We start from the raw sequence: 17,097 nt of genomic DNA, 5'->3' as shown, positions 1-17,097 counted from the left end.
TGGCCCACAGTATAGTTCACATCTCTAGTACTCACATTTTTTCCTTTCCCCATGTTCTTAGGTGAGGTTGGTGCTCATCTCTTGGTCTCCTTCCATCTTCCCTGGTCTCTGCCTCAGTGTCCTCTCCCCCTGGTGGTCTGGCAACAGTCTCCAAGCAGTTTGTGGGGCTCTGCCCACCCTCTCTCCTTTCTACCTATGACATTGTGATGTCATAATGGCCTTGGAGGAGGGTCAGGCTCAGTTGCTGATGCCACTGTGGGCTTGGAGAGGGTATGGAGGCCCTCAGGACCAGCTGTGTCCCTCAGTCTAACCTTTCCTTGGACTTAATGTCCTCTGCTTCCACTGGTTAAATTAGTAGACCTGAAGAATCTGTGCCAAAGTCTATTACTGGTTGTCCCTTGATTTCTGTGAATGACTGTGGTGGGGGTGCTGTCCTGGACATCAGTGATTTGGAGTCACAATGTGACTTGGAGACTGAGTATGAGAGCCTCAGTTTCCCAACCAGCCCCTGCTAAAGCTAGGGGCCTCCTTGTCTCCGGCTTTCTCAATTGGGCTCCTGGGCCTGCTCTGTAAACCCTGTTTCTTCTGGGCTCAGCCCTGGGACCCTACTGTGTGTCTCTCTTCTTCCCTCTACTTCCAGCTATTATCTCGCCCTTGCATCTACCACTTGGTGCCTGGCCCTTCTGGAACTCCACCCAGCCATCCTGTTCTGGGTCTTCTGACCCTGACAGTAGGAATCCCACAGGCTCCCGTGTGGTCCTCACTGAAGGGTGGGAATAAAGTCCCACCACAGGGTCAGGATCTGTCCTAGTTCCTGGGCTGCTCAGCCCAGGGCATTTTGTGACAAGGCACATTCTGTCTCCTGCTGGTGTCCCTGATGTGCTCCAGGCTTGATGAGTGAGCCAGGCATCCAGGGGGCCTTCCAGGGGCAAGGGGCCTCATCCCAGGACTGTACGTCTGTACTTCTGTGGGGTCACTCCTCCAGGATCCTGGACATTGGGCAGAGGCCAAGGTCTGGCTGTGGTTCTGTCTGAGGTGCCTAAGGTACCTGCCTGTGTCACTGCCAGGCAGCCCTGCCCTGCAGTTCTGCTCTTGCTCTGGCATCCAGAAACCCCAAATCCTCCCAAAGTCTTAGGTTCCCCCTCCTCAAGGGTGCCCTGAAATGCCTCCATGAGAAGCAGCCTCCACTGGTCCTGTGTGGAAGCACTTGCTGGGGACCCAGGGCCAGAGTGACCTGCAGACTAATGGACCCACCACCAGCTCACAGCTTCTAATTCATGATGGCCATCCTCCCCAGGGCTCCACGACCTGCTTGGCCCACCCGTAGTCCCAGGCAGACAGCAGCCATCTGTGAGAATCCTATGGGGTCCCCAGACATCAGATTCCTCTGTGATTCATGCAACAGGGGAGTCTTGGTTGGCATATTGAAAGAACTCACTGGAGAGGTGGGGCAAACCTTTTGGCCAGGATGCCAGGAGTTGAGGCTGAGCTGGTACAGCCCGGGCTGGGCCTAAGGAAGGAGGCAAGAGCTCACAGTGCTCACACTGTCCTGGCGCCCAGCCCGTTCTGCACTTCACCAAAGAGCGCTCTTCAAACAGTTCTCCAAGGGGCTCGCCGTTATTCCAAACACCACGATGAGCCAGAACACGGTTTGTAAATTTGAGGCTGAGCGTCTGTCCCAGCAACTGAGGCATGCTTTTCACATCAGATGTGGTGATATTTCTCATAGGGGCTTTGCTTGCATCTTTGTGTTTGATTAACCCTGTTGTGAAGCTGTTCATCTGTATGCAGTTGGTGCTTACATCCAAAGGCTCCTCTGGGGCGGGCCAACTGGTCATGAATGGAAAATGTCTGGGGGAAATACATTCGCTCCCAACGCACACAGACTTTCTTCCTTGTCCTCATTCCCTAGACAGCACAGTGTAGCAACGACACTTCCACAGAGAGGGATTGTTTTAGGTGCTGCCTGTCATCCAGAAAGGGGTCAGACTCTGTAGGCACTGCTCCCTTTCAAACTGCAAGGTCCTGGAACCAGCACCTGTGACCACTGATGTCCACTGTGCTGTTAAACAAACCAGTTCAAGAAGTGGCTTCGGTCCTCAGGGTGGACCACGTCATCCCTGTGTGTAAGTCCTATGCGGACCCTAATATCATCACCTTAGTGATGAGCCCAGGACCTTGCTTTTTTGTGTAGGGTCTCTCCCCGCTCTGTGACCACTGATGCCGTGAAGGTGACTGATCTTGAACAAGCCTTCGTGCATAGGTTGGCAGACACAGATGGAGCCCACCCACACCTCTTTTCCCAGGAGCAGCCATTGCAAAAGCATATTCCACCCTTTCACAGCAGCCAAGGGCAGGTGGAAAAGAGTGATGTGGTGTGAGGAAAGGGAGAAGACACCCAGGGAGGTCACCAGGCCTCTCTTCTGGCTAGAGCCAGGCCCTTGAGTGAGAGGATGAAGTTCTAGATGATAGGTTTCCAGTTTTGAGTTTTGGCTGGCAGACATGGCCCTTCCATGTGACCCATGCCTCTGCTCCAAGACTGTCTGTCACTGCCTCGTCCTCCACTGACCTTCTGGCTCTGGTCCACAGGCATGGGCCAGTTTCCCCAGGAGAACACTCATCAAGCAGCTCCCAGCGAGTCTCCCCAGTACCCATGCTGATTTCATTTTGAGATCAGTTCATACTTGCACAGAAGTTGCAGCAGTAACTCTGGGTCCTTGTCTTGGCTTCTGTGGCTTCTTAAACACCAGCATGTTCTGTAACTGGATGGTGCCGATCAGCATAGGGAATGAGGCACCAATGCTGGGCTCCACCAGCCCCGCAAAGATGGAGTTTGATGTCCCTATCTGGGAGGCCGGGAGGCATCACCTGCCCATCTCCTGGTGTCTCCCAGCCAAGAAGGCCCTCCGCCTCGCCCTGCCCTTCATGGCCCCTGCACTGCCCATGGCTCACATCCTGGGGTCAGCCTGCTCTGATTTAAGGCTCCCAGGTTAAGCATCATCATTCTTCTTCTTCTTCTTCTTCTTCTTCTTCTTCTTCTTCTTCTTCTTCTTCTTCTTTCTTCTTCTTCTTCTTCTTCTTCTTCTTCTTCTTCTTCTTCTTCTTCTTCTTCATAACAAAGGTCTTTTTCTAGGTGTAGATGGACACTACACAATGCCTTTATTTTTATGTGGTGCTGAGGATCGAACCTGGGTCCCGCCCAGGCTAGGCGAGCGCTCTACCACTGAGCCACAATCCCAACCCATCATTAGTATTCTTGACAAAGGAGGCGTCCATGGGTTTACCCATCTGTATGAATTGGAAATGCCTGGGCTCCTGGGCACTGCACAGGGAAGTCCTGAAGTCAGGCCCATTGCCCACTCCAGCTCCTGTGGTGTTCACTGAAATACTCATCTGAGGGGGTCTCAGATCACCTGCCACTCAGCCGCGAGTGGCCTCAATAAAGTGGGTAGACTTGAGTTGCAATGGATTCCATTTTCCTTGGATTCCAGTGTCTGTCACACCTGGACCTGTGGCACAACCAGGCATGAGTGTTCTCCTGTCAATACCCAGTCCTTTTCTGTAGGGCAGGTGGTGACCTGGCTTGCCTCTGGGCCCATTTGTGGGTCACACTTGGCTGGGAGGCCTCCTAACACATAAATTGGGGGGGAGCAGCATGTCTGTGCTGTGTGTGTACATGTTGTGGTGATTATGTGAGATGGTGTGTGTGTGGGGGGGGTGTGCATGAAGAGTGAGAATGCACATGGAGTGGGTATGCATGTGGGGGTGTGCTTGAGGAGTGATAGTGCATGTGGGGTGGCTATGCATGAAATGTTCATGTGCTTGTGCATGTGGGGTTGGTGTAGGGTATGCATGAGAAGGGGATACAGGTGTGCACAAGGATCAGTGTGCATGTAGGGTGTGGAGGAGGAGAGGGTGTAAGGTGTGCACAAGGAGTGGGTGTGGGTGTGCACAAGGAGTGGGTGGGGTGTGCATAATATGTGCGTGTGCACGTAGGCTCTGCAGGAGGAGTGAGCGAGCATGGTGGCAGGAAAGGGCCTGGGGCCTGCAACCTGGTGGTGGAGTGTGTAGCCCTGGCCACCCTCCAGTCTGGTTTGACCCAGAACTGCTCTTTTGTGCTTGGGACCTCTGCGCTCCCCACCCTCCCCTATTGGCTCCTCTTCCATCTTGTGCCTGGAGGCCAGCTCTGGCAGGAGAAAGAAAGGCAGGGGTCCAGCCAGTGTCTGGCCAAAGTCCCAGCATGGGTGGGGGCACGGAGGGCAGGCTGGCAGCCTCTGGACTTTGTCTGAGGGCCAGGCCAGGGCAAGGTGAGTAGGGAGGAGCTACCCCCAGCCCCACAAATCAGAGGTTCTGCCAGGACCCAGGCCTCCCACTTTTCCATGGGAGCCCACTGGCCCAAGCTGCAGAGAGAGGCTTCCTAGGAAAAGGAGAGACAATCTCTCTGGGGAGGGAGAAGAGGTTTCTGGAAAACAATATCTAGCTCAACCCAGTCAGCAGGGGGCCCGGGTATCCACCCTCTGGGCTGCCCATCCCCTCTGTAGTAAGTCAGCCCCAGGACTCTAGGCATTCTAGGAGGTTGGTGGTGGGGCAGGGGGCGGGATGCTGAGAAGAGGCTCCAGACTTGGGGGAATTTACCTGGCAGGGACTCCAGGCTCAGCTGAAGCAGGCTGAAGGGGAAGAGAAAGCTGGTCTGGGCTGTGGGGACGTGGGGCACAGGGTCCAGGAAGGAGTGGAGGAGTCTGAAGGAGTCTGGGCAGTGGGGAGGCAGCCAGGCCCTTCCTAGCCCTCCTCTAGGCTGGCAGCAAACAGCTCTGTTGGGAAATAGAGTTAAAACAAGATCTCCTGCCAGCCCAGAAACACTCTCCACAAAGAAAGGGAAAGAAGACAGTTTTAGCCTTGAACAAGCATTAAACAAGGAGTGGGCTACTAGGTGGTCACTGTCGCCAAGAGGTGTGGCTGAAGGAAGTAGGTGTGCCCCTGGGGACTACATTTTGCCCCTTGGCTTGCCCCCTCTCCCTCTCCCTCCTTCCTGGCTGCCGTGAGCTGAGGAACTTTCCTCCACCATATGCTTCTGCTATAATGTTCTCAGCTTGGGCCCAGAGCAATGGAGTCGGCCAGCTGTGGACGGAACCTCTGAAACAGTGGGACAAAATAAACTCTTCCTCCTCTACATTGTTCTTGTCGGGGCATTTTGGTCACAGCAACGAGAAGCTGACAACAACCAGGAAATACCAGGAATGGGGGGGACTCCTGCTAAATTGACCCAACAGGAGTCCCACCAAAGGCAGGCCAGGGTGAGCAGACATCACCTGGGAGTCCTGGGGGACAAGGGACTCCATCAAGTAACCAGGGTGATCAGGTATTGGAGGGTGGGTTCTTCTAAACTGACTTGGCAGAGCCCTTGCTAAAACCAGACTCAAAAAAAAAAAAAAAAAAAAAAAGAGGCACACCCTTGAGCACAGGACAAAGGTCTGGAGCCTGACTGCAGTGGGGTCCATCAAAACACTTTTGTCACCTGCAAGGTGACTCTGTACACACCAGGAAGAGAAGAGTTGCAGAAAGCCTCAGCCTGCTTCAGGCTGCCTATATAGTCATGAAACTCTGGTAGGTCTCAGAAGGAATGAGGAATGTGACAGTGTAAAGGGGGACCGGCCAGCCTTGCTACAGGACAGCTATGAACTGACCTAACTGCTCTGTCCAGTGTTTCATGGCAGGTAGGACCTGGGAGCAAAGAGAAGCATTTCTGAGCACAGGGCTGAGGGTGCGGCTTGGCACTGCTGGATGCTTCTCTTAAAAAGGGACAAGAGAGAGGGTTAAAGGTGATAGGATTTTCATCAACAAGAAGCATGATTTTAAAATTTGGAAATTTCCCAGTCTACTCATCAGAGATGGTGAGAGCAAGTTTGGAAGAGGAGAGTGTGGCGCGAGAGACCATTAGTTAAGGAGATGAGGACAGTTCTGGGCTGAGAAAATTCAAGAATGTCCCCAAGGCACTGGAGAGATGTGGGCTGCCCCTCCCATCACAGGCCTGGAGGACAGTGAGCCCAAGGAGGGGCTGCTGCCTGGTCCCCCTCACGTGGTGGCTCCACCCCACACTCCTCCCTTAGCTCTCTGCACACAGCCACCCCACCTGGACTACAAGCTGTAAGGCCCAGGCAGAGAACCTCTGTGGGCAAGGCCACCACAGAGCCATGGAGGCAGAGCCAACTCCCCAAACTAGTGTGGACACTGGCATAAAAGTCCAGCCTGAGGTGGGACTGCGCCTGACTCAGCACAGAGGTGCTGCAGAACACCCACAGGGCATGGCCCAGGCACCCAGCAATAGGGCCAGCTGCCACCTCTGCCACTCCTGAACAGGACACTGACACCCACTGAGTCTGGAAAGTGACTCCATCCCTGAAGGCTTATGGGTAGAGCATCAGGCCAGAAGGTTCTGGGGTTCTGTTGGTTTGTTGTTGTTGTTGTTGCTGGGGATTAAATCCAAAGATGCTTTGCCACTCAGCTACATCCCCAGCACTTTTTATGTTTTTATTTTGTGACAGGATCTCACTAAGTTGCCAGTGCTGGCCTCCTTGCAATCTTCCTGCTTCAGCCTCCCAACTCACTGGAATTGCATGTGGGTTCCACCATGCCCAGCAGAAAAGATTATTCTTGAGCCTTAGGCTTCAGTGCCCTGTTGGGCTGTGGGCTTGCTTGGGACATTATGCCTCCTGCTTTCCCACTTTTCCCTCTGGAATGGGAATGACTGTCTATGCCTGTCCCCCACTGGCTTTGGAAACACATACCTTTTGGAAACCTGACTCAGGATGAGTTGTGACTGACCTCACCCTGCTGTGATGGACATGAGACTCTGGACTTAGACATACCAAATTGGACTTAGGGGGCTACTGGAAGGGAATGAATGTATTCAACATGTCTGAGAAGGAGGTGTATTTTGGGAGAAACTACATGGTCTTAATGCTTAGTGACATCTCACCCAAGTTTAATATCGAAATCTGTGGAGTATTGGACAGGGGATTAGGTCAGGAGGGCAGAGCCCCTATGGGTGGCATTAGTGCTCTCATAAAAAAGGCCCAAGGAACACAGTTTCTACCATGTGAAAGCACAGCCAGAGGTGATGTCCACGAACCAGAAAGTGGCCATCTCCAGACACCAGGGCCACCATTGCCATGATCTTTGGCCATGAGCCTGCAGTACTGGGCATGCATGTTGGCTGTGTATGGGTGAGTCTGACAGCACTGCAAGGAAATGCCCAAGGCAGCTAATTTTATAAAGAGAAGAGGCTGATATATCTTAATTTTGGCATTTCAAAGCCATAGCACCTGCCCAGTTCTGGTGAGGGCCATGTGACATGGTTATGCTGTCCCCCAGAGCAGGCTGTGATGGAGCAAATATCACATCTGTGTGTGTATGTGTGTGGGGGGGTGGAGCTCTGGCCTCCATAACAATCCTCCCTGAGAACCACCCAGATGTCCCCAGAGAACCATCTTCCTGGGGCTTGCTGCACTGACCCAGGCACTGCCCACTAGTATAAGCTCCAATGATTCCCCCTCTTCCACACAGTGGCACCCTGCAGAGCAAGCCTTCACTCACAGTGGACCCCTGCAGGACACCCCAACCACACTCAAACCACAGCACACTGCCTGTGAGTCCCCAGCTACCCCCAGGAACCACATGCCCTCCTTCCCTTCCCTTCCCAGCCTAGCTCCAGGAGGAGTGGGGGAGGCTGCCTTTTTGATGGACAGAGAAAGTGCTGAATGGTCAGTCTGAAGGCCCACCTCCTGCTCTCTGCTGCCCAAGGTTCTGTTGACTTCACCCAAACCTCCCAGTCCTTAAACTGGAGCCTTGTTAGGGCAGCTTGCTTTCAGCTGCTCTTTAGTCTCCAGATTCCTAAGGCTGTCCCCAGCTCAACCCTCCCCAGCTCTCTACCTCTAGTCCTGTGGGCCAGCTCTGCTGTCCTGAGCCTGTCCACCTGGCTCCCCAGGGACTGCTTCTTGCTGCTGCTTTTAGCCCAGCGCCCTGTAGCAGGGTCCCAGGCAGCCTCTGGCCTCCATCTTGGGGAGCCCTTTTGCATGGCCAGGCTCTGGTGAGGTTCTTTAAGCAGGGTCGGTGTCCATCAGGCCTGCCCGAAGGCCTGGGCTTCCTTCCTGTAGTGTCAGCTTGCCCCTGAGGACCTTCTGGGCCCGACTCCTGCAGCCACCTGTGGGGCTCAACATCCTCTTTGTTTTGGCAGCACTGCCACCAACAAAGCTCCAGCAGATCTCCCCCTGTATTTTGATTTAATTCATTCATTAATTTATTAGTACTCAGAATTAAACCCAGGGGCAATTTACCGCTGAGTTAAACCCTACTTTTATTTTATTGTGAGACAGGGTCAAACTTGTGATCCTTCCGTCTCAGCCTTCAGGGGAGGGAATACAGGCCTGTGCCACCTGCCTTGTTGATGGCTTTTTAAAGAATTCTCACCTGAATTACAGCTCACAGGTTCCCAAAACCCAGGGTCTCTTAAAATTATCTTATTTTCCATTTCAAATTATACTAAAAAAATATCAGTAACTTAAACCCAGAACTTGCCTTGGCAACGCCTCCCTGGCCTGTGAGATTTCCTTTCTGAACTGTTGGGTTGGTGGCACGCGCATGCGCTTCTCCGCGCAGTGACCTGGCTCCCGTCAGGAAGCCCTGGAGGGGTGTGTGAGAGCACCCGCGCAGCCTTAGCAACCAGACTGGGGTGCAAAAGGCCCTGTGCCACCCGCGAGGGATGCAGACAGGGCAGCTTGAGGCTCCCTCCCCCAGAGTTCCCACCCAGCAGGTCCTGAGTTTGAGGGAACACCTGCTCTTGAAAATCTTCCTCCAGGCCACTCCTCGGACCCCAGCCAAGCAGGAGGCTGAGGCAAGAGGATCTCAAGTTCAGGCCAGGCCCAGCAATTCATTGAGACTGGGGTGCCGCTCAGTGCTTGAGCGCCCCTGTAGGGGGATGCTCTCCATGCCCGGTGGCACACCTGGCAAGCCCATTTCCATATGGAACCTGTCTTCCCCCAGGCCAACAGTGGGTGGTGCATGGGGTTTGAGATTGGCCAGCCCCCAGAGCCTGGCGACAGAAGTGAGGAATGGGAACAGAGACTGCCCCACTAAGAAGCACTGGTGGTTGCCAGCCTACCATTGGCAGTCACCCCAGCAAGCAGCCTAAAGTGGCACATCTTTGTCCACGTGAAAGTTCAGAAACTTGAAAAGTGGGGTGCAGTGCCTACAAGGACAGCCACCTGGCCAGTGGTAGCTAAGTTGCACTACCCTCGAAGGGACAGTGAGACTCTGCAGGGGTTGATAGGCAGGTGGGATGAGTGTGAAGGTGGGAGAATCAAAAAGTCCGGGGTTCCATTATTTAGAACATAGTATTTAGGTAGCCTCATGTAAGAGCCAGTTGCATCCTTTTAAACTATAGACCTTCCCTTTTTCTGCCCCAGTTTTGAAATTTCAAATTTCAAATTTACCAGTCCTGTAGACTGTGGCTCTCCCCCACCCCAGCACTTCCTATCAGAGCTCAGGGCAGTGCTGCCTCAGGGATAAAAAGAGGCAGCTTGTAGTATAGTTTAAGGTCTGGTACAGCCATGCCACCTGCTTCACTCTTCCTGCTAAGGATTGCTTTAGCTATTCTGGATCTCTTGTTTTTCCAGATGAATTTCATGATGGGTTTTTTCTATTTCTCTGAGGAATGTCATTGGGATTTTGATTGGAATTGCATTAAATCTGTATAGTGCTTTTGGTAGTATGGTCATTTTGATAACATTAATTCTGCCTATAAGAGCAAGAGCAAGGTAGATCTTTCCATCTTGTAAGGTCTTCTTTAATTTCTTTCATTAGCATTCTATAGTTTTCATTGTAGAGGGGTTTTTTTTAGTATTTTTTTAGTTTTTTATTTGAGTTTTTTTTTTTTGAGGCTATTGTAAATGGGGTAGTTTTACTCATTTTCCTTTCAGAGGATTTGTCACTGATATACAGAAATGCCTTTGATTTATGGGTGTTGATTTTGTATCCTGCTACTTTGCTGAGCTCCTTTACTAGTTTCACAATTTTTCTGGTGGAATTTTTTGGGTCTTTTCGGTATAGAATCACATCATTGGCAAATAGTGCTAATTTGAGTTCTTCTTTTCTTATCTGTATCCCTCCGTTTTCTTTCGACTGTCAGCATGGTATTGGTACCAAAATAGACTGGTAGGTCAATGGTACAGAATAGAGGACACAGAGACTAACTCACATTATTACAGTTACCTTATATTAGACAAAGGTGCCAATAATACATTGGATAAAAGATAGCCTCTTCAACAAATGATGCTGGGAAAACTGGAAATCCATATGCAACAAAATGAAATTAAACCCCTGTCTCTCACCATGCATAAAACTCATCTCAAAGTGGATCAAGGACCTAGGAATTAAGCCAGAGACCCTGTGTCTAATAGAAGAAAAAGTAGGCCCTAATCTCCATCATGTGAGATTAGTCCCCTACTTCCTTAAAAAGACTCCTATAGCACAAGAATTGAAGTCAAGAATTAATAAATAGGATGATGATGAACCCAGCCTAATTCCATCTTAAGATTGGGAGCCATCTCATCACAAATCATGAAAAGTTAATTTCTATTTTACTATAAATTCCTAAGATTTCTAAACTTGTTTGGAATTCCTGTCCATTCTCTGAACTCACCCATGCCTGTCTCTTCCTGACCATATAACAACTATCTCTGAATTTCAGGGGAGCCTCATAAATTCTGATGTTGGGATATGAATTTATCCCTACCTTGAAATATCATGCCATGTGGATCATTAACCTACTCTCTGCCTTTGATTATGCTTGTCTAAATCCTGTTAGCTGGAAGTTCCCAAGACACCCCCTTTGAAACTTTTTGTACTATAAAACCTTTTTCCTGGAGAGCTGGGGTGCTGATCTCTAGCCTGGCTTAGGGACAGACAGTCCTGGCCAGCTTTGTTTGTGTAAACAATGGAAGCTTGCTTTAATTTGATTTAAAAATGGAATTGGTGGTCTTTTCTTTGTGTCATTGCTCAAAAATGGATTCAAACTAAAAAGCTTCTTCTCAGCAAAAGAAACAATCAGTGAGGTGAATAGAGAGCCTACAGCTTGGAAGCAAATTTTTATCCCTCACACATCAGATAGAGCACTAATCTCTAGGGTATATAAAGAACTCAAAAAGCTAAACACCAAAATAACAAATAACCCAATCCATAAATGGGCCAAGGAACTGAGCAGACACTTCTCAGAAGGTGATATGCAACCAATCAACAAATATAGGAAAAAATGTTCAACATCTCTAGCTTTCAGAGAAATGAAAATCAAAATTACTCTAAGATTTCATCTCACTCCAGTCAGAATGGCAGCAATTAAGAATACAAACAACAGTAAGTGTTGGCAAGGATGTGGGGGAAAAGGCACCCTCATACTTGCTGGTATAGAGGAGCTCCTATACTGACACAGCCAGGGAAGAGGGGACTCCCCACTCCAAGCGGGAGACCTCTTCCACCTGGGTGTCTGGGATGCTTGTATACTACCACAGCCAGGGTAGAGGGGATTTGCCTCTCCAGGCAGGAGACCCCTCCCACCTGGGTTTCCGGGAAAGCTGGTATCCTGCCTGCATCCAGGGTAGAGAAAACTCGCCCCTTTAGGCGGGAGACTCCACCAATCTGGGTATGGGGGGAGCTCCTATACAGCTGCAGCCAGGGTAGAGGGGACTCACCCCTCCATGCGGGAGACCCCTCACTCCTGGGTGTCTTTGGGAACTCCTACACCACTGCAGCCAAGGTAGAAGGGACTCGCCCCTCCAGGACGGAGACCGCTCCCACCTGGGTGTGGCTGGAGCTTGTATACCCCCTTAGCCAGGATAGAGGGAACTCGTCCCTTCAGGAGAGGTCCCCTCCCATCTGGGCATGGGGAGGGATCTTGTATACCGCCTTAGCCAGGTTAGAGGGGACTCGCCCTTCCAGGCGGGAGACCCCTCTCAACTAGGTGTTTGGGGGAGCTTGCATACCGCTACAGCCTGTTGTAGAGTGAACTCTCCCCTGGAGGTGGGAGATCCCTCACACCTGGGTGTGTGTGGGGGAGCACGGGGAGCACGTATACCGCTGCAGCCAGGGGGAGAAGAGTTGACCCTTCTATAAAAGGAGAGACCCCCTCCCACCTGGGTGTCTTGGGTAGCAAGCTCTTATACAGCTGCAGCCAGGGTAGCAGGGACTCGCCCTCCAGGCAAGAGACCCCTCCCACCTGAGTGTAGGGGGGAGCTCTTATACCTCCACAGCCAGGGTAGAGGGGGACTTGCCTCTCCAGGAGGGGAACCCCTCCCACCTGGGTGTCTGCAGGACTCCTATACCCCCCCACTCCCCCACCCCGCAACCAGGGTAGAGGAGACTCACCCCTCCAGGCGGGAGACTCCTCCCACCTGGGTGTCCAGGAAAGCTTGTATACCGTCTTAGTCAGGAAGAGGGGACTAGCCCCACTAGGGGGAGATCCCTCACACCTGGATATCAGGGGGAGCTCCTATACCACCTCAGTCATGGTAGAGGGGATTCGCCCCTTTAGGCGGGGGACCCCTCCCATCTTGGTGTCTGGAGGAGATTGTATACCGCCACAGACAGGGTAGAGGTGACTTGCCCCTCCAGGCGGGAGACTCTTCCCACTTGTATGTCAGGGGGAGCTCATATAACTCCGCAGCCAGGTTAGAGGGGACTCGCTGCTCCAGGCAGGACAACCCTCCCACCTGGGTGTTGGGGGGGGGAGCTTCTATACTTCACAGCCAGGGTAGAGGGGAGTCGCCCCTTCATGTGGGAGACCCCGCCCACCTGTATGTGTGTGTGTGTGGGGGGGGGGAGTTTGTATACTGCGAAAGCCAGGGTAGTGGGGACATGCTTCTCCAAGCAGGAGACCCCTCCCACCTGGTGTCCTGGAAAGCTAGTATACCACCGCAGCCAGGGTAGAGGGGACTCGCACTTCCATGCGGGAGACCCCTCCCACCTGGGTGTCTGGGAGAGCTCATAGACTGCTGCAGACAAGGTAGAGGGGACTCTCCCCTCCAGGCGGGAGACCCCTTCCAACCTGGATGTCGGAGGGAGCTTCTATTCCCCCGCTTAGGGTAGAGGGGACTCGCCCCTACAGGTGGGAGACCTCTCCCACCTGGGTGTGTGGGGTGGGGAGCTCCTATACCTCCGCAGTCAGGGTAGAGGGGACTTACCCCTCTAGTCGGGTCACTCCTCCCACCTGGGTATCAGGAGGAGCTCCTATACTGCCACTGCCAGGGTAGAAGTGTTGGCCCCTACAGGCGGGAAACCCTCCAACCTGGGTGTCCCAGGAGCTTTGATAGGGCACCAGCCAAAATAGAGGGGACTCTTCCCTTCAGGCGGGAGACCCCTCCACCTGGGTGTCAGGGGAGCTCATATACTGCCTCACCACAGGATAGAGGGGACTCCCAACTCCAGGTGAGAGACCCTCCCCAACTTGGTGTAGGGGGTGAGCTCCTATACCGCTCCAACCAGGTAGAGGTACTCGCCCCGCCAAGAGGAAGACTCCTCCCACTTGGGTGTCAGAAGAGCTCATAAGCTGCTGCAGCCAGGAGAGAGGGGACTCACCTCTCCAGGCGGGAGACCCCTCCCACCTGGGTGGGGGGGCGCCCTTATACCTCCTCAGCACAGGGTAGAGGGAACTCACACCTCCAGGCGGGAGAACCCTCCCACCTGGGTGTCTGGGAGGAGGGGAGCTCTTATACTGCCTTAGCCAGGGGAGAGGGGACTCGCCCCTCCATGCTGGAGAACCCTCTCACCTGGATGTCAGGGAAAGCTAGTGGACGCCTGCAGCCTGGGTAGAGGGGACTCGCCACTCCATGCAGAAGACCTCTTTCACCTGGGTGTCAGGGAGAGGTCATATACCGCTGCAGCCAAAGTAGAGCGGACTCGCCCTTGCAGGAGGGAGACCGCTCCCACCTGGGTGTCAGGGGGAGCTTGTATACCCCAGCAGCCAGGGGAGAGGGGACTCGCCCCTTCCGTCTAGAGATCCATCCCATCTGAGTGTCAGGGGGAGCTCTTATACCGCAGCCAGGTGGGAGATACCTTCCACCTGGGTGTCCTGGCGAGCTCCTATACAAACAAAGGCAGGGTAGAGGGGACCCTTTCCTCCACGCAGGAGACTACTCCCACCTGGGTGTCAGGGGAGCTCCTATACTGCAGCAGCCAGAGTAGAGGGGACTCGCCCCTCCAGGAGGAAGACCCCTCCCACCTTGGTGGGGGGGGGCCTTGTATACCGCCCCAGCCAGGGTGGAGGGGACTTGCCCCTCTAAGCAAGAGACCCCTCCCACCTGTATGTATGGGGAGCTTGTACACCGCCACAGCCAAGTTAGAGGGGACGCTCCCCTCCAGGCAGGAGACCTCTCCCACCTGGGTATCAAGGAAAGCTAGTATACCACCACAGCCAGGGTAGACCGGATTCGCCCCTTCAAGCGGGAGATCCCTCCCATATGGTTATGGGGAGGGGAGAGCTCGTATACCTTAGCAGCCAGGGTAGAAAAGACTAGCTCCTCCATGCGGGACACCCCTACCACCTGGGTGTCTGTGGGAGCTTGTACACAACTGCAGTCAGGTTAGGGGGGACTTGCCCCTCCAGGCGGGAGACCCTTCCCACCTGGGTGTTGGGGGGAGCTTGTATACCTCCACAGCCAGGGTAGAGTGGTCTCGCCCCTCCAGACGAAAGACCCTCCCAAATGGATGTCGGGGACAGCTCCTTTACTGCCGCAGCCAGGATAGAGGGGACTCACCCCTCCATGCTGGAGAACCCTCCCACCTGGGTATCAGGGAAAAGTAGTATACCACTGCAGCCCGCTTAGAGGGGAATCTCCAGGAAGGAGACCCCCTCCCACCTGGATGGGGGGGCGAGAGCTCGTATATCGCTGCAGCCTGGGTATTGGGGACTCGCCCCTCCAGGCAGGACACCCCTCCCACCTTGGTGTCACAAGGAGCCTGTATACCACCTTATCCAGGGTAGAGGGGACTCGCCCCTCCAGGTGGGAGACCTCTCTTATCTGAGTGTCGGGGGTAGCTCATATACCACTGCAGCCAGGGTAGAGGGTACTTGCCGGTCCAGGCGAAGAGACCCCTCCCACCAGGTTGTCAGGGGGAGCTCTTATACTGCAGCAGACAGGGTGGAGAGGACTCGCCCCTCTAGGAAGGAGACCCCTCCCACCTGGGTTTCCAGGGGAGATCCTATACTGCTGTAGCCAGGGTAGAGAGGGCTCAACCCTCCAGGCTGGAGACCCCTCCCACAGGGTGTTGGGTGGGTGGGGGCTCCTATACTGCCCTAACCAGGGTAGAAGGGACTCGCACTTCCAGGTGGGTGACCCTCCCACCTGGCTATGAGGGGAGCTCTTATACCTCTGCAGCCAGAATAGAGGTGACTCGCACCTCCAGGAAAGAGAACCCTCCCACTTGGGTGTCTGGGGGAACTCATATACCTCCACAGCCAGGCTAGAATGGACTCCATGCTGGAAACCCTTCCCACTTGGGTGTCCTGCATAGCTCTTTTACAGCCACAGCAAGGGTATAGGTGACTCCCCTCTCCAGGCGGGGGACCCCTCCCACCTGGGTGTCTTCTGGAGCTCCTATATCACTGCAGCCATGCTAGAGGGGCCTCGCCCCTCCAGGCGGGGTACCTCTTCCACCTGGGTGTCAGGGGGAGCTCCTTTACCGCCGCAGCCAGTGTAGACAGAACTCTCTCCTCCAGGCGGGAGACTGGTGTCCGGGGAGCTTGTATATGGCCTTACCCAGGGAGGAAAGGACTCGCCCCTCCAGGTGGGAGACCCTCCCACCTGTGTTTGGGGGGTGCTTGTATACTGCCTTAGCCAGAGTAGAGGGAAATTGCCTCTTTAGGCAGGAGACCCCTTTCACCTGTGTGTCCCGGGGAGCACCTTTACTCCCTCAGGCAGGGTCCAGGGGACTCTACCCTCCAGGCGGGAGACTCCTCCCACCTGGGTGTCAGGGGAGCTTGTATACCGCTGCAGCCAGGGTAGAGGGTACTCGCCCATCCAAGCGGGCGACCCCTCCTACCTGGGTGTCGGTGGGGAACTCCTATACCCCTGCAGCCAGGGTATAGGGGACTCTCCCCTTCTGGCTGGAGACCCATGCCACCTGGGTGTCAGGGTGAGCTATTATACCACCGCAACCAGGGTAGAGGGGACTCACCCCTCCAGGGGGGAGACCCCTTCCACCTGGGTGTCCTGGGGAGCTCCTATACCTCCGCAGCCAGGGTAGAGGTGTCTTGCCCTCACCGTGGGAGACCCCTCCCTCCTCGGTATCCGGGAGAGCTTGTATACCGCCTTAGCCAGGGTGGAGGGGACTCGCTCCTCCAGGTGGAGACCCTCTCATCTGGCTGGGGGGGGGGGGAATTCATATACCGCCACAGCCAGGGTAGCTGGGACTCTCCCAACTAGGCGGGATACCCTGCACACCTGGTTGTCTGGGAAGCTCATATTCCGCCACAGGTAAGGTAGAGGGGACTTGCCCCTCCAGGCCAGAGTCCCCTCCCACCTGGGTGTCAGGGGGAGCTCATTTACTGACGCAGCAGGGTAGAGGGGAATCACCCCTCCAGGCGGGAGACCCCTCCAACCTGGGTGTCCTATACCCCAGCAGCTAGGATAGAGGGGACTCACCCCACCAGGCTGGAGACCCCTACCACCTGGGTGTTGGGGGGAGCTCCTTTACCGCTGCAGCCAGGGTAGAAAGGACTCTCCTCTCCAGGCAACAAACCCCTCCCAACTGAGTATGGGGGGGGCTCTTATACCACCACAGCCAGGGTAGAGGTGACTCGCCCCTCTAGTATAGAAGCTCCCCCTCCTATACCGCTGAAGCCAGGGTAGTAGGGACTCGCCCCTCCAGGCGGGAGACTCCTCCAGTTTGGCTATGGGGGGAGAGAGTTCTTATACAGCTGCAGCCAGGTTAGAGGGGACTAGGCCGGAGACCTCTCGCACCTCCTTGTCAGGGGAGCTCATATACCCCGCAGGCAGGGTAGAGGGTACTCGCCACCCCAGGCGGGAGACCCCTTTCACCTAGGTGTAGGTG

At 54.2% G+C, this 17,097-nt stretch overlaps 1 protein-coding gene across 1 annotated transcript in view; it reads left to right on the top strand.

The window, feature by feature from the left end:
- Nucleotides 1-6,001: 6,001 nt before the first annotated feature.
- The window catches only part of LOC113188804 (extracellular sulfatase Sulf-1), a 40,902-nt gene continuing 29,806 nt past the window's right edge, over nucleotides 6,002-17,097 (top strand). The window contains 2 exon segments of the mRNA XM_026397303.2: nucleotides 6,002-6,144; nucleotides 7,564-7,645. Coding sequence (XP_026253088.2) covers nucleotides 6,002-6,144; nucleotides 7,564-7,645 — 225 coding nt within the window.

Source organism: Urocitellus parryii, chromosome 7 (genome assembly GCF_045843805.1).
Source record: "Urocitellus parryii isolate mUroPar1 chromosome 7, mUroPar1.hap1, whole genome shotgun sequence".
In the NCBI taxonomy this organism is placed as follows: Eukaryota; Metazoa; Chordata; class Mammalia; order Rodentia; family Sciuridae; genus Urocitellus; species Urocitellus parryii.
This window is presented reverse-complemented; position numbering and strand designations above follow the sequence as displayed.